General features: G+C 35.9%; 1 protein-coding gene across 1 annotated transcript; it reads right to left on the bottom strand.

Moving 5' to 3' along the window:
• Positions 1–2,141: 2,141 nt before the first annotated feature.
• Positions 2,142–25,178, bottom strand: LOC121506088 (protein NLRC3-like). The gene is made up of 13 exons (XM_041781619.1): positions 24,910–25,178; positions 16,166–16,254; positions 14,632–14,705; positions 13,754–13,861; positions 9,270–9,371; positions 8,918–9,010; positions 8,576–8,654; positions 6,898–7,120; positions 4,985–6,755; positions 4,721–4,894; positions 4,472–4,624; positions 3,105–3,151; positions 2,142–2,945 (listed from the first exon to the last, which is right to left on the bottom strand). Exons 3-13 carry the CDS (start codon positions 14,673–14,675, stop codon positions 2,338–2,340), a joined length of 3,402 nt encoding a protein of 1,133 aa, XP_041637553.1. The 5' UTR covers positions 14,676–14,705; positions 16,166–16,254; positions 24,910–25,178; the 3' UTR covers positions 2,142–2,337.
• Between the last annotated feature and the right edge of the window lie 671 nt (positions 25,179–25,849).

The following is a 25,849-nucleotide window of genomic DNA, read 5'->3' as shown; positions in this document are numbered from 1 at the left end:
CTTAGAAAAACCAAGTATAGTGATTGATCAAGAAACAGGCCCTGTATGTAAGTATTCAACATAACTGACTTTATAGAGTAGAAATGTTAACACTACGTTTCCTTACACCTACCCTACCACTTTGCCAACACAGCGTAAACTGATGACGCAGCGTTTTAGGTAGATGTTATGAAATAGCTGCACTTCAGCAAGTATTGGTTTGTTCCTCCAGAAGAAGAAGCAGCAGCATCGTTTGGTTTGTCTGTCCACTCACATCATGCCTGTCATCCTTGCTGTTGTCCTGAAGAATGTCAAGGTTTGGTGCAGCGGTTGCTACTTGAACACATCTGTGAGGCGTCCTCGAATGACGACAGACCGCTGTGACATCACTGTGATACACGTGGAGGTAGGGCAGGTGGGCACGCTTTGGCCCTGCTTCTGAGCAGGACCATTCCGGGCAAAGCTCTGTGTCGCTCAGCACGGCCAAACTGATGATAGAAAAGTCAATCAGCACGGCTCAGTTTGGATTGGAACAGCCAAAAGTCAATGTGGAAAAGCCCTGTTGGACTGTCCCCTCCCCCTTGAGGATCTTCTAGACTGTGACGTACCATTACTAGGTATGGATGAGGGCCCTGGTCCTCCAGAGGGCCTCTGGTACTTTAGATGATTTGCTATTCAGCTCAGAGGCATATCCTGGCTGCCGTGTTGCCCAGCTCTTCAGGGCTCACATCTTTGACTCAGTCATAACAGCCGGCTAGTTTCAGGCCAAGCCACGCCGGTTCTGGGCGAGTATTGGCTTCATGGCTGCCGCCGTGTCTTACCTTGGAAGGCAGTTAGATTTCAGCTTTCTGAGACGAATTTGCAAGGGAAGGTTGGCCAGTCGGAAAATGGCTTCCTCTCAAAGGGCGCTGATACAAATAGTCCCACCGGCCCTTCTTAAAATTCCTGGACCAACTGGTGCACAAGCTTTAGGTCTTGGCATTTCAAGAATTTCTTCCCTCTGAGTGAGAACCAGGACTGGAGAACCATTACTTGTCAAGAGGAAGTCATCCCTGGGAGATTGGAGACTACCTACAGGTAGAGACAGAGATCTGGGTCTACTTTGGACACCCTTTATTTAGTTCCAAACAATAAGAGTTAACCCAGGTACCATGGAAGTTCAGTTATTACATTACCTTTACATGCTTTACTGTGATTGAGAAGCTTTTTCTGTATTTGTATTTAATAGTTCTGAAAATCACTACTTGACTAATTTCAGAGGGAAATATTTTGTTTCTGTTTCCCATTACTTGGTGAAAAAGAAAAAGGTTAGTTCTCCCCCAGATGCATGAAACTGGCCTGCTGATTGGCTAAAGTCTACCACCTCACAACCAGTCCAACTGGAGGGGAACACACATTCAGTGAGCTAAATGACGCTGGTAATTCAATCCAAAAAGACGGTCAACACACTTCCAAGTATGAAGCAATGTAAAAAGAGGAAATCAGGCATTCCAGACGGGAAAACAATGAGAGGAAAATACTCAAAAAGCCTTTATTATAATGGCCAAATCATTATTACACTTACATGTATAATAGGCTTGATTTCTACAGAGCCAAAAACAAAGGTGATGCAAAGCAATACATTTGTGTGACCCTTTAAGTGGTTAACTTCAGACAGCCAACCTGTCAACAATCACAAAGAATGCTGAAGATAAGAGAAAATGGCATTTCTACACCATTAAATTCAACAGTTATTCACCAAGTCTGCTTAATGAGTGGGGGTCTTGTGTCTCGACAGAAGGAGAAACTGAGTCCAACAACTGCACTGTCCTGTCTACATTTTAAAGCAATATATCTGGGGTCAGGAACATTCAATTTTATTGCAAAATATATCTGCTGTTTTACTTGGTGAAGAAGGCTCTGCTCTAAAGATGCTCCCTGGGATAGTCAAGCAACATGATTTGACTTTCAGGGAGCGCATGGCTAGAAACACCCATATGGATAGATACATTAATAAAAATGCCAACGGTATACAATATAATTAGTTCATTAGTAATTAATCCATAGTAGTGCGACCCTGAACAAGATTTAAACTATAAAGGAGGCTGGGGTGGAGGAGGTGGAGCTTTAGTCTATAAAGGAGGAGGCTGGGGTGGAGGAGGTGGAGCTTTAGTCTATAAAGGAGGAGGCTGGGGTGGAGGAGGTGGAGCTTTAGTCTATAAAGGAGGAGGCTGGGGTGGAGGAGGTGGAGCTTTAGTCTATAAAGGAGGAGCTGGGGTGGAGGAGGTGAAGCTTTAGTCTATAAAGGACCTAGAACAATGCAGCTCATGTATCAAACACACTCCTAAGAAAGGTATAACTGATGTATTACTCTACCCATCACATGTAGCAGAGACAGTCCTCCAACAGGGAACACTGAGACACCAAGGACCCAGGATTGGTGAACCCAAAACCAAACCCAGGATACAGAGGCTCAGTGAATGTGGTGTTGAAGGTGTGGATGTGGACCAGTTTGCCTGTGTCAGAGGAGACGATGTAGAAGGACAAGATGCCAGCAGGATGGTCCACATACACGGCTACTCTGTTAGAGACCGGGCCTAAGGAGTGGAAGGGGGCGGATGAGGCCAGGGAGGCGGAGGAGTAGGAGATGGTTCCTTTGTTGTTGTGCCACACACAAAAGCGACCATCACTGGTGCAGTGGAGACTCCAGGACTGATCGTTGCTTCCAAACGAACAGTCGTCTCTGTTTCCTCTCCTGCTGATTCCTCTGTAACTCACCGACACATCCACGTATCCGAGGCAGTCCGCCTCCCAGTAACAGCGACCAGTCAGACCATCTCTACACAGCACCTGACGCCACTCCTCAAACCTGTCTGGATGATCAGGATACGGCTGGTCCTCCTCCACATAGGTCATCTTCCTGTTGTTGTCGGACAGTTGGATCTGTCTGTACATGGTGTTTGGGTCGAGCTGGAGTTCACAAGAATCTGATGAAGAGATCAGCAGAAGTAGCTATGATTGATCCTTTGGTTATTGATTAGAATGATGAATGACCAGGAGTCATGACTGCAGAAATCTGGATGAGCAATCAATAAGCAGAAGATTGATTATATGTGATGCAAAAGTCCAATCAAAAAGACACTTACACTTCCTCAGACCTGGTGTCAACCACTGAGGTCCAGAAGGCTCCAGCCTGGAAGAAAGAGACCGTTAAAGCATGGATCAAATATCAAACTTTTAAATGACTGCCATTTGAAAATACAGGGAAGAAGAAGAAGCATGTTTGGAAAAGGACTCTGTCCACCAGGGTGGACATTAGCACTCACCACCAGCCAAATGCAGGTATTTTTGAGCAGTGTTTTGTGAATTTGCTCAACCTACCAGCCACGCTGGGGCAGGTTAACTAAAGACAGAACATTTTTGTGACAGTAAACAACGTTGGTTGAGTCCTTGTTTTTGTGTGTATCTACCAACTTAATGAACAGAACCAAGTAGACCTAATCACTAATTGACCGAAGGACTCCACCTCCACCTTCACCCCACCTTGTAGTGTTTTTTACAGTTAAGTTGACAACATATGTTGAAACCTATGAAAGCAAAAAAGATGTATGGTCCAGGACAACTTTGAGAGAAAGAACGTGAAATTTCCATCAAGAAAAACCCAAAAAAGGTGAAAAGAAGACCTCAGTCTCAACTACAACTCCTGGCTAGCTTAAAAGCTAACAACAACTGCCAGTAACTACCATGAACACTGTCTGATCTACAGGAGACTACTGAATGCTACCTACTGAGGTAGCATGGGGTGGCCTGTACAAACGCAGTGGCCCAGCGCTCCATCACCAGCAGCAAAACAAAGCCCTACACTTAAACCAGAACTGTCAGCATGCCCACAGAGTTTATATCCCTCCTGATGGAGATTATCTGGAGAACAGGACGCTTGGAGACTGACAGGAGGAGGAAGTGGAGCAGCACGACACCTACAGCCTGTGGGGAGGAGGCAGCGACGGCATTGTGCGAGAAGGCAGAAGCAGGGCTGAAGGCTAGGCTAAGAGCAGCCCCACACAAACCTGCCCTACCAAGCATCTTTCTCCCGGGTGCCCGCTCCCTCGCCAGCAGGTTGGATGACGTGAGGCTGCGGATTTCTAACCACCGCTTGGACCACTGTGTTTGCTGCTACAGAGGAGACTGCCAAACGTAGGTAATGCAATGACAATTAATGACTATCTTTCTATCTAAACCAGGCGCTGTTCAGACCAACCAGCGTCTGCGTGAGGATAACGAGGCGGTAGCTACAGGCAAGATTTAGTTGTACTCTGAGCTGACTGTTGACTTTTGACTCTTCCCTTGTGCCAATGAGTTTTTACTGTGTGCATTTCACAAAGTGGTGCCGCCTATTCCCACAGAAAGTGGGTGGTTAAAGAGCTGTCTGAGTGATTGAACAACCCTAGAAACAGTGCAAAGAGCTGCAGCGCTGCATGTTTCAATCCCTTTTGTTTACTAGCTGTGGCCATACCAAAGTTCCCAGTTTGGATCCTCCAGTTTGGCCACTTCTGAATCAGTCAGATGATTGTAGCACAGGTCAAGCTCTCTGAGGTGGGAGGGGTTGGATGTCAGAGCTGAGACTAGAAAAGAGCAGCCTTTGTCTGTGATCAGACAGCCTGACAGCCTGCAAAGACACAGAACAACAAATATGAGGGCATTGCTGTTCCAGTCATATAAAAAAATACAGGTCTATAAATAAGTACAAACTGGGACTGCTGACCTGAGGGTTTCCAGTAAACAGTTTGGACTCCCCAGTCCCTCAGACAAGATCTCCACTCCTGAGTCCTGCAGGTTGTTGTTACTCAGGTCCAGCTCCCTCAGATTGGAGGACTGGGAGCTGATGACTGATGACAGAGCTTTACAGCTTTCTTCTGAGAGATTACATCCACTCAGCCTGGAGAGACAGCAGTAAGAAAGCTAGTTAACAGTTATTTATTCAGACAGTGACAGGCTTAGAAAGTATTAATGATTACGTTTTACATACACAGCTTTCTTGGAGGCTCTGACCACTGGCAGCAGCCTCAGGAGAGCCTCTTCAGATGCAGAGTACTTCCTCAGGTCAAAGACATCCAGATCTTTCTCTGATGAGAGCAAGATGAAGACCAGAGCTGACCACTGAGCAGGAGACAGTTTCTCTCTGGCAAGTTTTCCTGAACCAAGGTACTGCTGGATCTGCTTTTCTAGAGAATAGTCCTTCAGCTCGTTCAGACAGTGGAACAGATTGATGCTCCTTTCTGGTGAGATCATCTCATTAATCTTCTTCTTGATGTACTCCACTTTGTCCTCATCAGTCTCTGAGCTACTTCTTGTTGGTGCTACCAGACCTCGTAGGAGAGTCTGATTGGTCTGCAGTGAAAGACCCAGGAGGAAGCGGAGGAACAGGTCCAGGTGTCCATTTGGACTCTGCAGGGCCTGGTCCACGGCTGTTTGGTAGAACTGTGTCTGGGAGGTTGATGGTTCTTCTGACAGCAGATTGACTCCAGAGTTGGTGAAGGTCTGATGGACATGAAGAGCAGCCAGAAACTCCTGAACACTCAGATGGATGAAGCAGAAGACCTGGTCCTGGTACAGTCCTCTCTCCACTCTGAAGACCTGTGTGAACACTCCTGAGTACCAGGAGGCTTCTCTGATATCGATTCCACACTCCATCAGGTCTGGTTCATAGAAGATCAGGTTTCCTTTCTGCAGCTGCTCAAAAGCCAGCTTACCCAGAGACCGGATCATCTTCATGCTCTCTGGACTCCAGTTTGGATCAGTCTCAGCTCCTCCATCATACTTGATGTTCTTCAGTTTGGTCTGAACCACCAGGAAGTGGATGAACATCTCAGTCAGGGTCTTGGGCAGCTCTCCTCTCTTGGTGGTCTTCAGCAGATCCTCCAGAACTGTAGCAGTGATCCAGCAGAAGACCGGGATGTGGCACATGATCTGGAGGCTTCTGGAGGTCTTGATGTGGGAGATGATTCTGCTGGCCTGCCTCTCATCTTTGAACCTCTTCCTGAAGTACTCCTCCTTCTGAGGGTCAGTGAACCCTCTGACCTCTGTCACCATGTCAACACACCCAGGAGGGATCTGATTGGCTGCTGCAGGTCGTGTGGTTATCCAGAGGCGAGCAGATGGAAGCAGGTTCCCCCTGATGAGGTTAGTCAGCAGCACATCCACCGAGGTGGACTGGCTAACATCAGTCAGGATCTCATTGTTGGTGAAGTCCAGAGGAAGCCGACACTCATCCAGACCGTCAAAGATGAAGACCACCTGGAAGTCCTCAAACCTGCAGAGTCCTGCTTCTTTGGTTTCAGTAAAGAAGTGATGAAGGAGCTCCACCAAGCTGAACTCTTTCTCTTTCAGCACATTCAGCTCTCTGAAAGTGAATGGAAATGTGAACTGGATGTCCTGGTTGGCTCTGCCTTCAGCCCAGTCCAGAGTGAACTTCTGTGTTAAGACTGTTTTCCCAATGCCAGCCACGCCCTTCGTCATCACTGTCCTGATTGGTTCTTTTCTTCCAGCCACAGCTTTGAAGATGTCCTCCTGTCTGATGGTTGTTTCAGGTGTGTATGGTTTTCTTGATGCATTTTCGATCTGTCTGACCTCGTGTTCCTCGTTGACCTCTCCAGTCCCTCCCTCAGTGATGTAGAGCTCTGTGTAGATCTGATTCAGGAGGACTGGGTTCCCTTCTTTAGCGATCCCCTCAAACACACACTGGAACTTATCCTTCAGGTTGGATTTAAGTTTACGCTGACAAACTGAAGATGAAGGTCCTGAATAAATACAGACAAACATGTCAAGTAAGGGGCTGATAGAGTTAAAACAACCCTTCTAAAATTGAAATATCATCTTCCTTTTTTCTTGAGGGATGTCCCATGTAGTCAGCGTGTCAAACTGTGATAGAAACACACTTACTGCTCAGCAGAAGGTCAGCCAGCTCCTCCTGCTTCATCCTCCTCAGAAAGTTCACTGTGATCTTCAGAAATGCCTCCCTGCTGCTACTCTGCTCCTCCTCTTCATCACCATCCAACACTTCCTCATCATCCCTCAAACTCTTGAAACTTTCTGGGTTAACCAGACTCTTGTGGATCCTCTTCAGCTCACGCTTTACAAACGGGATAATATTCTCCTCAAGCAGCTGAAACAGAATATTACGAAGACAAACATTGACAGAAGGCATAAAACCTCATTTAAGACACTGTTCTTTTTAAGAGTAATCATTGTTAGGACAGCCTGGAGCTCACTGGGAATAAAATATACTAGAGAAGTCAGCGGGCATAGTCAGGTGTAGTCCTGAGGCAACAGTAGGCTTGAAATCACAATCAGCTTTACTGGCCAACTACGCTTATGCATCAAAGACTTCAACTCTGGTTAGCTTTCCTCTCAGTGTACAGGAATTACACATGTAACACAAAAGAACAATAGACTTGGAAAATATCAAAATTAAGATTTAGATATGTACAAGCCTTTGTTGGTATTATTTCTAGTCTCAAGAATGCTTGATGGGTTTTTCTTCAAACTTTAAATGAATGTCCACTTAATAAACTTAATCGACTGGTTATACTCTGGAGCTCAAAGGTCAAGGGCATTACATCTCATGCTCTAGCCAAGGCTGTGGTCTAGGGTCCCCACGTATGCAAGGGCCCCTGTATTTTCCAGACAGTTGATAATATAAAATAATGATGCTCATCCAGAAGCATTTATTTATTAAACAAGAAAGACTTGGGCAAAAGTGGAGCGTCCATCACATCCTTCCACTTTGGTTCCTCTTAAACTGGAAACACAGGCTGGTTAGCCAGAAAGCACCAAGGTTCTGAGACTCCACAACAGAGCCAGAACCAGAACCAGAACCAGAACCATGTCTGTCTGAAAGCACTATACGCGTCTGTAGCCTGGAGGGATAGAGGACTACCAAGCAAACTGCAGGGTTCAGGTTCAAATCTAAACAACACTTTGTTTTCAAGATTTGAGTCCAAAGAAAGAAGGAAGAATCTTTGGGAGCTTCTAGAGACGTCTGTCTCTGTGGCCAAGAGGAAGAGAGGTCTGGCTGGCAGTCTGAAGGTTGCAGGTCCAAATCCCTGGGACTGTTCGTCTGTCTGTCAGTTTTATTCTCAGCGGGTGTGTCGCTGAGTTGGGAAAATCTGTTTTTGGAACATGAAGCTATTCGTTGTAGTCGAGTGGGTGTTCGTGTTTATGGCTTTGCTTTCCCTGTGCAGTCACCCATCCACTCACTGAGATTCAGTGGTTCCTGAATCCTAAAGAGTTCACTGTCCTCCAGAACTACATCTTATACACGTACCATTATCAGTAAAGGAGGAGGAGGAAAAACTGAACCCAGCATTAGAGGCAGAAGCAGCCAAGGCTAAGCTAGGCTAAGTTGTGGTAAAAGAGGAAAAGGATGCTAAGAATTGTGGATTTTATAGAAAATCTATACAGATTTATGATGTTGTCATGGTTCCAGTTTCAAACCAGTACACCCAAGAAGTCCTCTGAGAGGTATGAATGAAAACTGGAGCAACAGGGAGGTTTGCAAATCCAGACAGACAGCTCACCAGTTAGAGTAGCCAGATGTAGTTGTTGTGCATGTACTTACCAAAAATATGGAGTCCAATCCTGTCTGATGCTGCTGCAAAGATGAACCACTGGGTACATCTGAGTTCTGCTGGTCAACTCTGTGGAGAAACCATGACCAGTTAGCTCCTATAATAGTCCTTTCACATTAACTCTTGACTTTCATGTCCTGATATTCACACACATCCCAAAGGAAGGCTCTATGCTGCTACGTTTATTTGAGTTTATTAGAACACCTCAGTGGGAAGCAGCTAAATCTGTTTTTACATTTCTAGCACATTTAAACCACACCACGGTCTCAGAACAAGTGGTTCTGCCTCATGACCTTTAATATTTAAAATATTTATATCTAATGTTGACTTACTTTTCTCTTCTGAAATACAGCGGCGGCTCCTTGGACCAGTCACTCTTTAAGGACACGTGGCTGGGTTCAGGAGAGTCTGGTCTACCATGGAACCTGGTTTACAGACAGAGGAAGTCCATCAGATATTGGAATAAACTTTAAATGCTGAGTTGGGAAAAAGCTGACAACTAGAAGTCTAATCCGTTTTTTTCTAACAAGGAATAATTTCTGTCCAATGCTGCCTCTGCTGGATATTAAACTCCACATCCTCCGTCAAAAACATCCCAGAAACAATCTGCATGCATGAAAAACCCAGAATAATCCATCCTCTGAAAGGTTATCCACACTTCAAAGTACCCAGATGTTGGCTTACCTCTCTGGTAAAGGTCCACTGAAATACAGCGGCGGCTCCTTGGACCAGTCACTCTTTAAGGACACGTGGCTGGGTTCAGGAGAGTCTGGTCTACCATGGAACCTGGTTTACAGAGAGAGAGAGACCATCAGAGATGTGACAGGGATGGGAAAGCGTGTATGTAGGTTAAAACTGCGCGTCTGTTTATCCTGGTCTATAATGTTCACTAATAAACCAGCTCTGTTTATCCTGGTCTTTAATGTTCACTAATAAACCAGCTCTGTTTATCCTGGTCTATAATGTTCACTAATAAACCAGCTCTGTTTATCCTGGTCTATAATGTTCACTAATAAACCAGCTCTGTTTATCCTGGTCTATAATGTTCACTAATAAACCAGCTCTGTTTATCCTGGTCTATAATGTTCACTAATAAACCAGCTCTGTTTATCCTGGTCTTTAATGTTCACTAATAAACCAGCTCTGTTTATCCTGGTCTTTAATGTTCACTAATAAACCAGCTCTGTTTATCCTGGTCTATAATGTTCACTAATAAACCAGCTCTGTTTATCCTGGTCTATAATGTTCACTAATAAACCAGCTCTGTTTATCCTGGTCTATAATGTTCACTAATAAACCAGCTCTGTTTATCCTGGTCTATAATGTTCACTAATAAACCAGCTCTGTTTATCCTGGTCTATAATGTTCACTAATAAACCAGCTCTGTTTATCCTGGTCTATAATGTTCACTAATAAACCAGCTCTGTTTATCCTGGTCTTTAATGTTCACTAATAAACCAGCTCTGTTTATCCTGGTCTTTAATGTTCACTAATAAACCAGCTCTGTTTATCCTGGTCTATAATGTTCACTAATAAACCAGCTCTGTTTATCCTGGTCTATAATGTTCACTAATAAACCAGCTCTGTTTATCCTGGTCTTTAATGTTCACTAATAAACCAGCTCTGTTTATCCTGGTCTATAATGTTCACTAATAAACCAGCTCTGTTTATCCTGGTCTTTAATGTTCACTAATAAACCAGCTCTGTTTATCCTGGTCTATAATGTTCACTAATAAACCAGCTCTGTTTATCCTGGTCTATAATGTTCACTAATAAACCAGCTCTGTTTATCCTGGTCTTTAATGTTCACTAATAAACCAGCTCTGTTTATCCTGGTCTATAATGTTCACTAATAAACCAGCTCTGTTTATCCTGGTCTATAATGTTCACTAATAAACCAGCTCTGTTTATCCTGGTCTATAATGTTCACTAATAAACCAGCTCTGTTTATCCTGGTCTATAATGTTCACTAATAAACCAGCTCTGTTTATCCTGGTCTATAATGTTCACTAATAAACCAGCTCTGTTTATCCTGGTCTATAATGTTCACTAATAAACCAGCTCTGTTTATCCTGGTCTTTAATGTTCACTAATAAACCAGCTCTGTTTATCCTGGTCTATAATGTTCACTAATAAACCAGCTCTGTTTATCCTGGTCTATAATGTTCACTAATAAACCAGCTCTGTTTATCCTGGTCTTTAATGTTCACTAATAAACCAGCTCTGTTTATCCTGGTCTTTAATGTTCACTAATAAACCAGCTCTGTTTATCCTGGTCTTTAATGTTCACTAATAAACCAGCTCTGTTTATCCTGGTCTATAATGTTCACTAATAAACCAGCTCTGTTTATCCTGGTCTATAATGTTCACTAATAAACCAGCTCTGTTTATCCTGGTCTATAATGTTCACTAATAAACCAGCTCTGTTTATCCTGGTCTATAATGTTCACTAATAAACCAGCTCTGTTTATCCTGGTCTATAATGTTCACTAATAAACCAGCTCTGTTTATCCTGGTCTATAATGTTCACTAATAAACCAGCTCTGTTTATCCTGGTCTTTAATGTTCACTAATAAACCAGCTCTGTTTATCCTGGTCTATAATGTTCACTAATAAACCAGCTCTGTTTATCCTGGTCTATAATGTTCACTAATAAACCAGCTCTGTTTATCCTGGTCTATAATGTTCACTAATAAACCAGCTCTGTTTATCCTGGTCTATAATGTTCACTAATAAACCAGCTCTGTTTATCCTGGTCTTTAATGTTCACTAATAAACCAGCTCTGTTTATCCTGGTCTTTAATGTTCACTAATAAACCAGCTCTGTTTATCCTGGTCTATAATGTTCACTAATAAACCAGCTCTGTTTATCCTGGTCTATAATTATCACTAATAAACCAGCTCTGTTTATCCTGGTCTACAATGTTCACTAATAAACCAGCTCTGTTTATCCTGGTCTATAATGTTCACTAATAAACCAGCTCTGTTTATCCTGGTCTATAATGTTCACTAATAAACCAGCTCTGTTTATCCTGGTCTTTAATGTTCACTAATAAACCAGCTCTGTTTATCCTGGTCTATAATGTTCACTAATAAACCAGCTCTGTTTATCCTGGTCTATAATGTTCACTAATAAACCAGCTCTGTTTATCCTGGTCTATAATGTTCACTAATAAACCAGCTCTGTTTATCCTGGTCTATAATGTTCACTAATAAACCAGCTCTGTTTATCCTGGTCTTTAATGTTCACTAATAAACCAGCTCTGTTTATCCTGGTCTATAATGTTCACTAATAAACCAGCTCTGTTTATCCTGGTCTTTAATGTTCACTAATAAACCAGCTCTGTTTATCCTGGTCTTTAATGTTCACTAATAAACCAGCTCTGTTTATCCTGGTCTATAATGTTCACTAATAAACCAGCTCTGTTTATCCTGGTCTATAATGTTCACTAATAAACCAGCTCTGTTTATCCTGGTCTATAATGTTCACTAATAAACCAGCTCTGTTTATCCTGGTCTATAATGTTCACTAATAAACCAGCTCTGTTTATCCTGGTCTATAATGTTCACTAATAAACCAGCTCTGTTTATCCTGGTCTATAATGTTCACTAATAAACCAGCTCTGTTTATCCTGGTCTATAATGTTCACTAATAAACCAGCTCTGTTTATCCTGGTCTATAATGTTCACTAATAAACCAGCTCTGTTTATCCTGGTCTATAATGTTCACTAATAAACCAGCTCTGTTTATCCTGGTCTATAATTATCACTAATAAACCAGCTCTGTTTATCCTGGTCTATAATGTTCACTAATAAACCAGCTCTGTTTATCCTGGTCTATAATGTTCACTAATAAACCAGCTCTGTTTATCCTGGTCTATAATGTTCACTAATAAACCAGCTCTGTTTATCCTGGTCTATAATGTTCACTAATAAACCAGCTCTGTTTATCCTGGTCTATAATGTTCACTAATAAACCAGCTCTGTTTATCCTGGTCTATAATGTTCACTAATAAACCAGCTCTGTTTATCCTGGTCTATAATGTTCACTAATAAACCAGCTCTGTTTATCCTGGTCTATAATGTTCACTAATAAACCAGCTCTGTTTATCCTGGTCTATAATGTTCACTAATAAACCAGCTCTGTTTATCCTGGTCTATAATGTTCACTAATAAACCAGCTCTGTTTATCCTGGTCTTTAATGTTCACTAATAAACCAGCTCTGTTTATCCTGGTCTATAATGTTCACTAATAAACCAGCTCTGTTTATCCTGGTCTATAATGTTCACTAATAAACCAGCTCTGTTTATCCTGGTCTTTAATGTTCACTAATAAACCAGCTCTGTTTATCCTGGTCTTTAATGTTCACTAATAAACCAGCTCTGTTTATCCTGGTCTTTAATGTTCACTAATAAACCAGCTCTGTTTATCCTGGTCTATAATGTTCACTAATAAACCAGCTCTGTTTATCCTGGTCTATAATGTTCACTAATAAACCAGCTCTGTTTATCCTGGTCTTTAATTATCACTAATAAACCAGCTCTGTTTATCCTGGTCTATAATGTTCACTAATAAACCAGCTCTGTTTATCCTGGTCTTTAATGTTCACTAATAAACCAGCTCTGTTTATCCTGGTCTTTAATGTTCACTAATAAACCAGCTCTGTTTATCCTGGTCTTTAATGTTCACTAATAAACCAGCTCTGTTTATCCTGGTCTATAATGTTCACTAATAAACCAGCTCTGTTTATCCTGGTCTATAATGTCCTGACCTCTCCTGTCATCCAGGGTTTTTGGTCTGTGCGGTACTGGATGTACCAGAGTACAGATGTTGGGTACACCAGGTCTTGGGACTCAAAGATGCTCCAGTCTGTCACAGTCCTGCAGCTGTGAGGAGGCGCCATCAGGCCATGCCTTGATGGTTTTTGAGGTGGGGGGGGGTCTCTTTTCCTGAGGGGGGTGTAGGCTGGTAACATAAACAGGGTATGTGGTCTAACTGGCCTAGGTGGGGTGACGGTACGGCCCTGTGTCCCTGTTTAATGTTGGAGTAGACTTTATCTAGTAGGTTTTTTCCTCGTGTAGCACAATGATGGCGGCTGCATCAGGGTAAGAGCAGTAATGTGGCGATTCTTCTCCCAAAGCCGCCCTCTAACGGGACGCTGACTTACCCTCTAGAATCATCACTCTGGAAATAAAGCGGCGGCTCCTTGGACCAGTCGCTCCTGAAGGACCACATGCTGGGTTCAGATCCTGGAGAGTCTGATCTCATACGGCTCCTGGTTTACAGAGAGACATACCACCATGTAGTCCAAGTATTCAGATTATTATCAGAGCTCCGTTCATACACGAAGCAGTTCAAAGAGTTAAAACAGTTCAGAGCACCACATGTCAGCAGAAATCTATTAAATACAAGAGAAAGAGAAACTAGAGAACTGTCCCTGAGACTGTGGTCACAGTCCTGTCTTCATCAGTCCTCAGTTCACCTGAGCAGGAACATTTCAGAATAAAAGCCCTCTGTAGAGAGGAGGGGAGCTCTAAGTTGGATTGCTCTGACTTCCCATAGCTGACTTTAACACTGTTTTGTATTGAACTTTATTCAAACAATGTTGAACAGACGGGAAAATTCCCCAGAAAGCTCTTTCTTCTACGGTTTATAACTTTGGCTATTTTAACAATATTTTCACTCTTCTACTGTTAAACTCTTCAGCTTTTTCTAAATAACATTATTTTAATGTGAAAACTCTTCATAAATGAACTCCTTTAACTTCTAAAGCTTACAGCTTCAGCTTACTTCATTCTTGCTTTAAACACAGAGACTCTTCATGGAACGATTAAAGTTAGGGACCACCAGGACATTTTTATTTATACTTTTACAGCTATTTTCAGTAGAGTTCCCACTACATCTCAGCATTCACATGCTTTTTCTGCAACAACAGAATTTTATCTCATTTAAAGTTACACTTTTAAAACGTGCTGCAACACAGAAGCAGCAGCTAATGAAGCATTTGTCCTGAGCATCTGAGTTATGAAAGACTTCTCTTCTTACCGCCGAGCCTCCTCCTCTTTCTCTCTGCCCTCCCTCTGATCCATGATGCAGTTTCAGTTTACTCCCACTTCAGTCTGCAGATAAAAAAACACACATTCACCTTAAATAACAGCTTAAATAACAGTTAAAGTAAACGTCTGCTGATTGGCTGTTTGCCTTCATATCAGGTTCAGATGGATGCAGACAGACAGCTGGGTGAAGCTGATAAGCTGCTGTAGTTCTACTATCAGTCCACTAGGCGGCAGCAGAGCTGCAGGAGGATACATGGAGGAACACAGACTCATAACTGAACAGAAGCTTCAGCTCCTGAGTGAATTTAACACCAGTTAGAGCAGGATAGTCCTCGATCAGTCAAGGCGTCTACATTTATTTCACTGTTATGTTCTCAGTGAGTCAACGACGTTTAAGGCTTTAAAGGAGTGAATTTACATGTTTATCTCAGCGTGTGGAGCGTGTTATAGATCTCAGACTTTGTGCTCCAACATTACTGAGCTCTCTAAAGGCTGAACTCTGATAAGGAGAGTAAATTCCACTCAGGTTAAACTGTCTGAGATAAAAACAGAGTCAGAGACGCCACAGCTCCAGTTACCACTGAGCACATGACCGTCCTCAGTAGAGCTGAGACATCAGACCCCCACAGCTTCCACCTGGCCCCCCAGGAGATCGTTTATTACATTCATATATTTAATCATAAAGTGTGAGCAGAGCTGTGTGCATGTGGGTGAAGGAGGAGGTGAGGCTGTTAAAGTACGGGGGTTAGTAACTAAAGCAGCGCTGTGGTGGAGCTTTAACCTGGTTTAACATTAGCCCAGACTCTGTTACTGTTAGCACTGCTAGCATCTCAAAGACAGCTTTATCTGCACAGTCAGAGACACTGTGTGCATACTTTTAACATTTTTATCTACAGTCTGCTCAAAAACATCCACAGAACAGTCAGCGAGGTCACGGGTTAGAGACTGAGGATGAAACGGCTCTAAAACAGAGTCTGTAGAAGAAATCTCTGCACATAAGAGCCAAATATTAAACATATAAGGAGATATTTAACCCCAGTAAAGAGCTGGTTTCATATCATAACTGCAGCAATATTCTTCATTTAAAGTCTCACTTTTTTAAATCTAAAATGTGCTGCACACTCTTTATTTAAACTGTTTCTGTAAGTCGAAGCTGGGCCTAAAGGATCGGTCTGTAATTCAGAGAGTATAGAAACCTCCTTAGAATGATAAATCATAATATTTAAAATTCTGGATATTCAGAGACGTGGAATTAAAAGTTGATGAGGCTGACGTTAAACATTTCACCTCAAGGTTTTCAATTTCTCTGCTCTGAGGGCCAAAAACCACATCCTCAAAATAAAAGCTCCTACTTTACAGTCATGGTACACACAGCCCTGACTTTTATTTTGAAGGCATACAGGAAGTCTTGGTATACTTGTGCTCATACTTCTTTGGGGAGTAGTGAAAAGCTGAAAGCTGCAGATTTATCTGCAGAATGTTCTGGAAGCTTAGAAGTCGATTTGAACTCAAACTCTACTCACAGCTCGTCCAGACGCTCCCAGTACTGGAGTAGAAGAAGAAGACACCTGGGTGCTCACACAGGTGAGCCTCCTGGAGTCACATGCCTCACCTGCACAGACAGGAAGAGCTGGGTCAGAGCAGAATTTCACAATAAAAGACAATAACAATAATAATGGATAACATTCATAAAGATATTTAAAAAGGAGTGAATGTTAATCCAGGATTAACGACGGCAGCTCAGACAGAGGCTCAGTCTCTGCAGGAAAGATTAAAATATTAATCTAACATAAACAGCTAGGACAGGGGGTCAGACTCAGTCCCAGCAGGGGCCGGATTCTGGATTCAGGACTAACCTGAGGGCTTAACAGGGTCACCTTTAAACCAGAGACTGTCTACCTTGTTTCACCAGAAATAAGAGAAAAACCTGAGCACTGATAAACAGAGCTGGGCGATTCATCAAAAATCAGATTAAATCACAATATGGCCCGCTGCAATTCTCAAATCACAAAAGGAATATCTATTGGACCTGAAATTTGTGTTAAGATACCAGTTTTAAAGTTTTTTATTGCAGCAGAGATGTTTTGCAGGACATATATGCAATCATTCAGGTGCTATTTTTAGAATAATCTAGAAAAAAATCCTACCTTCTTCATTTTTGTACTTTTTTCTTGTTAAATATGAAAAAGATAAAACCCCTTTGATGCAACAACTGGCAGTACGAGTCAAAATCATCAGAATGTGATATTTTTAAAGAACTGTTCCACCCTTATTTAGGAATAAAAGAAAGTTAAGGAAAGATTACATATCAAATCGCAATTTTGAGGGGAAAAAAATCAGTTAGACTATTTTTCTAAATCTTTCAGCGCTACTGATAAATGATTTTCACATTTAAAAAGTTAAAAAAGAGAAGTTTAAAGGCTCACTATCTGAGAAAATAAATGTATAAATAAATGTAGTTCAAAAAGGTGAAATCATGAAATTGAGGTTTTTTAAAGGGCAAATATATTAGAGGGTCAAAATCACGAGTTTAAAAGGACAAAACAAGAAATAAAATTTGTAATCATGAATTTAAAAGTCAAATATGATTCAGATTTTAAATTGTGAGTCTAAAAGTTCAAACTATGGGATTATGAAGTCAAAGTCTGGAGCTGAAAATATAAGATAAAAAACAAAAGAATTGGTTAAAAAGCTCAAAATATCACTTAAAAATTAGAATAATGAATCTTAAAACTTAAAATATTCTAAAAAGTCAAAATTATGAGTTGAAATGCTCAAAGTATGCAAATAAAAGTCAGAATGCTCAGTTTGAGATGTGAAATTAAAACAAATTATTTTCCTTTCCCACATTCCTGACTTCTTCTCTAAATATTTTTACTCCTTACTGTTTCAGTTTTTAACAAAGAAATCTTAAATCATCAGGATAAGTTCACATTTTAAACCTGAGTAAATCTGCAGACCTCAGACTGACGGGACAGAAATATCAGATCATCTCTAGGGACGGATTTAACTGTTCCAGGGGCCGGATTTGGCCCCCGGGCCTGAGTTTGACACCCATGAACTAGAATATTACTGATCAGTTCTAGTGTTAGTTTAGAGACTAAAGACTCCAAAAATGTCTTTACTGAACACAGCAGGACTCTGACGTTGAGGAGATTTAAGAGAGACTGAAAATATTTAATACTATAAAATAGGCCACTAAGACTGGTATATTTAATATATTTACACTGGTTTATTTAATATATTTACACTGGTTTATTAAATATATTTACACTGGTTTATTTAATATATTTACACTGGTTTATTTAATATATTTACACTGGTTTATTAAATATATTTACACTGGTTTATTTAATATATTTACACTGGTTTATTTAATATATTTACACTGGTATATTTAATATATTTACACTGGTTTATTTAATATATTTACACTGGTTTATTTAATATATTTACACTGGTATATTTAATATATTTACACTGGTTTATTTAATATATTTACACTGGTTTATTAAATATATTTACACTGGTTTATTTAATATATTTACACTGGTTTATTTAATATATTTACACTGGTATATTTAATATATTTACACTGGTTTATTTAATATATTTACACTGGTATATTTAATATATTTACACTGGTTTATTTAATATATTTACACTGGTTTATTTAATATATTTACACTGGTATATTTAATATATTTACACTGGTTTATTTAATATATTTACACTGGTTTATTAAATATATTTACACTGGTTTATTTAATATATTTACACTGGTTTATTAAATATATTTACACTGGTTTATTTAATATATTTACACTGGTTTATTAAATATATTTACACTGGTTTATTAAATATATTTACACTGGTTTATTAAATATATTGACACTGGTTTATTAAATATATTGAAACTGGTTTATTAAATATATTGACACTGGTTTATTCAATATATTTACACTGGTTTATTTAATATATTTACACTGGTTTATTAAATATATTTACACTGGTTTATTTAATATATTTACACTGGTTTATTAAATATATTTACACTGGTTTATTTAATATATTTACACTGGTTTATTAAATATATTTACACTGGTTTATTTAATATATTTACACTGGTTTATTTAATATATTTACACTGGTATATTTAATATATTTACACTGGTTTATTTAATATATTTACACTGGTTTATTAAATATATTTACACTGGTTTATTTAATATATTTACACTGGTTTATTTAATATATTTACACTGGTTTATTAAATATATTTACACTGGTTTATTTAATATATTTACACTGGTTTATTTAATATATTTACACTGGTTTATTTAATATATTTACACTGGTTTATTAAATATATTTACACTGGTTTATTTAATATATTTACACTGGTTTATTAAATATATTTACACTGGTTTATTTAATATATTTACACTGGTTTATTAAATATTTTTACACTGGTTTATTTAATATATTTACACTGGTTTATTTAATATATTTACACTGGTTTATTAAATATATTTACACTGGTTTATTTAATATATTTACACTGGTTTATTTAATATATTTACACTGGTTTATTTAATATATTTACACTGGTATATTTAATATATTTACACTGGTTTATTTAATATATTTACACTGGTTTATTAAATATATTTACACTGGTTTATTTAATATATTTACACTGGTTTATTAAATATATTTACACTGGTTTATTTAATATATTTACACTGGTTTATTAAATATATTTACACTGGTTTATTAAATATATTTACACTGGTTTATTAAATATATTGAAACTGGTTTATTTAATATTTTTACACTGGTTTATTTAATATATTTACACTGGTTTATTAAATATATTTACACTGGTTTATTTAATATTTTTACACTGGTTTATTAAATATATTTACACTGGTTTATTAAATATATTTACACTGGTTTATTAAATATATTAACACTGGTTTATTCAATATATATACACTGGTTTATTTAATATATTTACACTGGTTTATTGAAAATATTTACACTGGTTTATTACAAATATTGACACTGGTTTATTAAATATATTTAAACTGGTTTATTAATTATATTTACACTGGTTTATTAAATATATTAACACTGGTTTATTCAATATATTTACACTGGTTTATTAAATATATTTACACTATTGATTAAATATATTTACACTGGTTTATTAAATATATTGACACTGGTTTATTAAATATATTGAAACTGGTTTATTAAATATATTGACACTGGTTTATTCAATATATATACACTGGTTTATTTAATATATTTACACTGGTTTATTAAATATATTAACACTGGTTTATTGAAAATATTTACACTGGTTTATTAAAAATATTGACACTGGTTTATTAAATATATTGACACTTGTTTATTAATTATATTTACACTTGTTTATTAAATATATTAACACTGGTTTATTCAATATATTTACACTGGTTTATTAAATATATTTACACTGGTTTATTTAATATATTTACACTGGTTTATTAAATATATTTACACTGGTTTATTTAATATATTTACACTGGTTTATTAAATATATTTACACTGGTTTATTTAATATATTTACACTGGTTTATTAAATATATTTACACTGGTTTATTTAATATATTTACACTGGTTTATTAAATATATTTAACACTGGTTTATTAATATATTTACACTGGTTTATTAAATATATTACACTGTTTATTAAATATATTTACACTGGTTTATTTAATATATTTACACTGGTTTATTAAATATATTTACACTGGTTTATTAAATATATTTACACTGGTTTATTAAATATATTGAACACTGGTTTATTAATATATTTACACTTTATTGGTTTATTAAATATATTGAACACTGGTTTATTAAATATATTTAACACTGGTTTATTAAATATATTTACACTGGTTTATTTAATATATTTACACTGGTTTATTAAATATATTTACACTGGTTTATTTAATATATTTACAGCTTTATTGGTTTATTAAATATATTTACACTGGTTTATTAAATATATTTGAACACTGGTTTATTAAATATATTTAACACTGGTTTATTAAATATATTGATACACTGGTTTATTAAATATATTTACACTGGTTTATTAAATATATTTACACTGGTTTATTAAATATATTTACACTGGTTTATTAAATATATTTAAACTGGTTTATTAATATATTTACACTGGTTTATTTTTATTATATATTAACACTGGTTTATTCAATATATTTACACTGGTTTATTAAATATATTTACACTGGTTTATTTAATATATTTACACTGGTTTATTAAATATATTTACACTGGTTTATTTAATATATTTACACTGGTTTATTAAATATATTTACACTGGTTTATTTAATATATTTACACTGGTTTATTTAATATATTTACACTGGTTTATTAAATATATTTACACTGGTTTATTAAATATATTTAAACTGGTTTATTAATTATATTTACACTGGTTTATTAAATATATTAACACTGGTTTATTCAATATATTTACACTGGTTTATTAAATATATTTACACTGGTTTATTTAATATATTTACACTGGTTTATTAAATATATTTACACTGGTTTATTTAATATATTTACACTGGTTTATTTAATATATTTACACTGGTTTATTAAATATATTTACACTGGTTTATTAAATATATTGACACTGGTTTATTAAATATATTGAAACTGGTTTATTAAATATATTGACACTGGTTTATTCAATATATTTACACTGGTTTATTTAATATATTTACACTGGTTTATTAAATATATTTACACTGGTTTATTTAATATATTTACACTGGTTTATTAAATATATTTACACTGGTTTATTTAATATATTTACACTGGTTTATTAAATATATTTACACTGGTTTATTGGTATATTTACACTATTATTAAATATTTAAACTGTTTTATTAAATATATTGAAACTGGTTTATTAAATATATTTACACTGGTTTATTAAATATATTTACACTGGTTTATTAAATATATTGACACTGGTTTATTAAATATATTGAAACTGGTTTATTAAATATATTGACACTGGTTTATTCAATATATTTACACTGGTTTATTAAATATATTGACACTGGTTTATTAAATATATTGAAACTGGTTTATTTAATATATTTACACTGGTTTATTAAATATTTTTACACTGGTTTATTTAATATATTTACACTGGTTTATTTAATATATTTACACTGGTTTATTAAATATATTTACACTGGTTTATTAAATATATTGACACTGGTTTATTAAATATATTGAAACTGGTTTATTAAATATATTGACACTGGTTTATTCAATATATTTACACTGGTTTATTCAATATATATACACTGGTTTATTAAATATATTGAAACTGGTTTATTAAATATATTGACACTGGTTTATTCAATATATATACACTGGTTTATTTAATATATTTACACTGGTTTATTAAATATATTAACACTGGTTTATTGAAAATATTTACACTGGTTTATTAAAAATATTGACACTGGTTTATTAAATATATTGACACTTGTTTATTAAATATATTTACACTTGTTTATTAATTATATTTACACTGGTTTATTTAATATATTTACACTGGTTTATTTAATATATTTACACTGGTTTATTTAATATATTTACACTGGTTTATTAAATATATTTACACTGGTTTATTTAATATATTTACACTGGTTTATTTAATATATTTACACTGGTTTATTTAATATATTTACACTGGTTTATTTAATATATTTACACTGGTTTATTTAATATATTTACACTGGTATATTTAATATATTTACACTGGTTTATTTAATATATTTACACTGGTTTATTTAATATATTTACACTGGTATATTTAATATATTTACACTGGTTTATTTAATATATTTACACTGGTTTATTAAATATATTTACACTGGTTTATTTAATATATTTACACTGGTTTATTAAATATATTTACACTGGTTTATTTAATATATTTACACTGGTTTATTAAATATTTTTACACTGGTTTATTTAATATATTTACACTGGTTTATTTAATATATTTACACTGGTTTATTAAATATTTTTACACTGGTTTATTTAATATATTGACACTGGTTTATTTAATATATTTAAACTGGTTTATTAATTATATTGACACTGGTTTATTAAATATATTTACACTGGTTTATTAAATATATTTACACTTGTTTATTAATTATATTGACACTGGTTTATTAAATATATTTACACTGGTTTATTAAATATATTTACACTGGTTTATTAAATATATTTACACTGGTTTATTTAATATATTTACACTGGTTTATTTAATATTCTTACACTGGTTTATTAAATATATTTACACTGGTTTATTGAAAATATTTACACTGGTTTATTAAAAATATTGACACTGGTTTATTAAATATATTTAAACTGGTTTATTAATTATATTGACACTGGTTTATTAAATATATTTACACTGGTTTATTAAATATATTTACACTGGTTTATTAAATATATTTACACTGGTTTATTAAATATATTTACACTGGTTTATTTAATATATTTACACTGGTTTATTAAATATATTTACACTGGTTTATTTAATATATTTACACTTGTTTATTAAATATATTTACACTGGTTTATTAAATATATTTACACTGGTTTATTAAATATATTTACACTGGTTTATTAAATATATTTACACTGGTTTATTAAATATATTTACACTTGTTTAATTAATGTATTTACACTGGTTTATTAAATATATTTACACTGGTTTATTTAATATATTTACACTTGTTTATTAAATATATTTACACTGGTTTATTAAATATATTTACACTGGTTTATTAAATATATTTACACTGGTTTATTAAATATATTTACACTTGTTTATTAAATATATTTACACTTGTTTATTAAATATATTTACACTGGTTTATTACATATATTTACACTTGTTTATTAAATATATTTACACTGGTTTATTAAATATATTTACACTGGTTTATTAAATATATTTACACTGGTTTATTAAATATATTTACACTGGTTTATTACATATATTTACACTTGTTTATTAAATATATTTACACTGGTTTATTACATATATTTACACTTGTTTATTAAATATATTTACACTGGTTTATTAAATATATTTACACTGGTTTATTAAATATATTTACACTGGTTTATTAAATATATTTACACTGGTTTATTACATATATTTACACTTGTTTATTAAATATATTTACACTGGTTTATTAAATATATTTACACTGGTTTATTAAATATATTTACACTGGTTTATTTAATATATTTACACTGGTTTATTAAATATATTTACACTGGTTTATTAAATATATTTACACTGGTTTATTAAATATATTTACACTGGTTTATTAAATATATTTACACTGGTTTATTAAATATATTTACACTGGTTTATTAAATATATTTACACTGGTTTATTACATATATTTACACTTGTTTATTAAATATATTTACACTGGTTTATTAAATATATTTACACTGGTTTATTAAATATATTTACACTGGTTTATTTAATATATTTACACTGGTTTATTTAATATATTTACACTGGTTTATTAAATATATTTACACTGGTTTATTAAATATATTTACACTGGTTTATTAAATATATTTACACTGGTTTATTACATATATTTACACTGGTTTATTACATATATTTACACTGGTTTATCAGCTCTCTGAGGTGTCCTGCTAGTCTCTACCTTTCTCTGAAGGTAAACCGGTTCCGGGGGTTTCCTGTTCACATGTTACATAAACTCTGATCCGGTTCAGCTCCCATGATGCCCCGTGACTCCCCAACCCTGAGACAGCCTGGCCTTTGTCTCTGTTTACATTTAGTCCAGTTAAAGTTAGTCAGGGTTAGCTAAACTGGACCTCGTTAGAAACCCGGGTTTAACACTGAAAATGCCCCTGAATCCTCTAGACCAGGACCCAGTCTTGTCTCTGAATCCTGTAGACCAGGATCCAGTCTTGTCCCTGACTACGGTAGATAAACAACCGCCATGGCTCCGAGGTTCCTGCCGTCGAGTTCCCGTGAAGCAGAGAACCCTGCGACGGTGTAAGCCCCGGAGTTTGACTGCTCCCTCCGTCATTATCAGCCATACTGTAGTATTCAGGAGGAAAGCGCGGTTAAAAACCTTTAAAAAGGTTATTTTACCTTCAGATGGAGCCTCAGAGGGAGAAACTCTGCGCCACAGCCTGGGGGAGAGTGGAACCAAACTTCAGAGGAAGTCACACCCAGAGAGGGCGCCTGATTAGAATCACTTCCTCTGCCTGTTCTCTGTGTTTACGACTCATTTTCTCTACATGTGGTGGTTTCTGCTCAGACAGGCAGCCCCGCTTCATCAGCAGTCTTCCTCTTAAACTGTAAAACAGAACTAAACAGCGAGCTGGCACACGGCTGCAGCCTGGCAGGCAGAGCGCAGGGCAGAAAGCCCGGGCATGGATGCATAGAGGGGCTCTTATTCCAGCAGCATTTCTCCTCACTGACGGCGGAGTGGCGCCCTCTAGTGTTCGGATCCTTCAATGTTAAACAAATGAATAATCCTTAGTATGACTGACAGTATTTAACCTCCTGAAACCTGAACTCTTAGTTCCTCCCTCATCTGGGACCAGCAGAACCGGATCAGGTTAAACCACGGGTGTCAAACTCATGGCCCGTGGGCCAAATCCGGCCCGTGGTACAGTTACACCCGGTCATATCCTATTATTATAACTGGCCCTAAAATATGAGGTCAGCAGATTTCCTCCAGTTTAAAAATGTAAAGGTAACCCTGATGTTATCATCCTTCATTCATAGGAATGAAGAGTAAAAATAATCAGAGAAAAAGAAGTTAATTTGTCTTTTCATTTCATATTTTCATTTTTCATGGGACAATTATAACTTCAATCTATTCTGTGGACTTTTATTTCACATTTTAGCCTTTTACATTCATTATTTAGACTTTTATTTCATATTTTAACCTTTTACATTCATTATTTAGACTTTTATTTCACATTTTAGCCTTTTACATTCATTATTTAGACTTTTATTTCATATTTTAGCCTTTTACATTCATTATTTAGACTTTTATTTCACATTTTAGCCTTTTACATTC

Source organism: Cheilinus undulatus, linkage group 24, assembly GCF_018320785.1.
Source record: "Cheilinus undulatus linkage group 24, ASM1832078v1, whole genome shotgun sequence".
Classification (NCBI taxonomy): domain Eukaryota; kingdom Metazoa; phylum Chordata; class Actinopteri; order Labriformes; family Labridae; genus Cheilinus; species Cheilinus undulatus.
Note: the sequence above shows the minus strand (reverse complement) of the source record. Positions and strands in the feature narration are given on the sequence as shown.

Excerpts from the sequence above, each read along its gene's own strand:
- LOC121506088 (XM_041781619.1), bottom strand. The coding sequence starts at position 14,675 with ATGGATCAGAGGGAGGGCAGAGAGAAAGAGGAGGAGGCTCGGCG. Across the intron at positions 13,862-14,631 it reads AAAGAGGAGGAGGCTCGGCG|GAGCCGTATGAGATCAGACT; the intron begins GTAAGAAGAGAA and ends TCTGTAAACCAG. Across the intron at positions 9,372-13,753 it reads CAGAGTGATGATTCTAGAGG|GTTCCATGGTAGACCAGACT; the intron begins GTAAGTCAGCGT and ends TCTGTAAACCAG.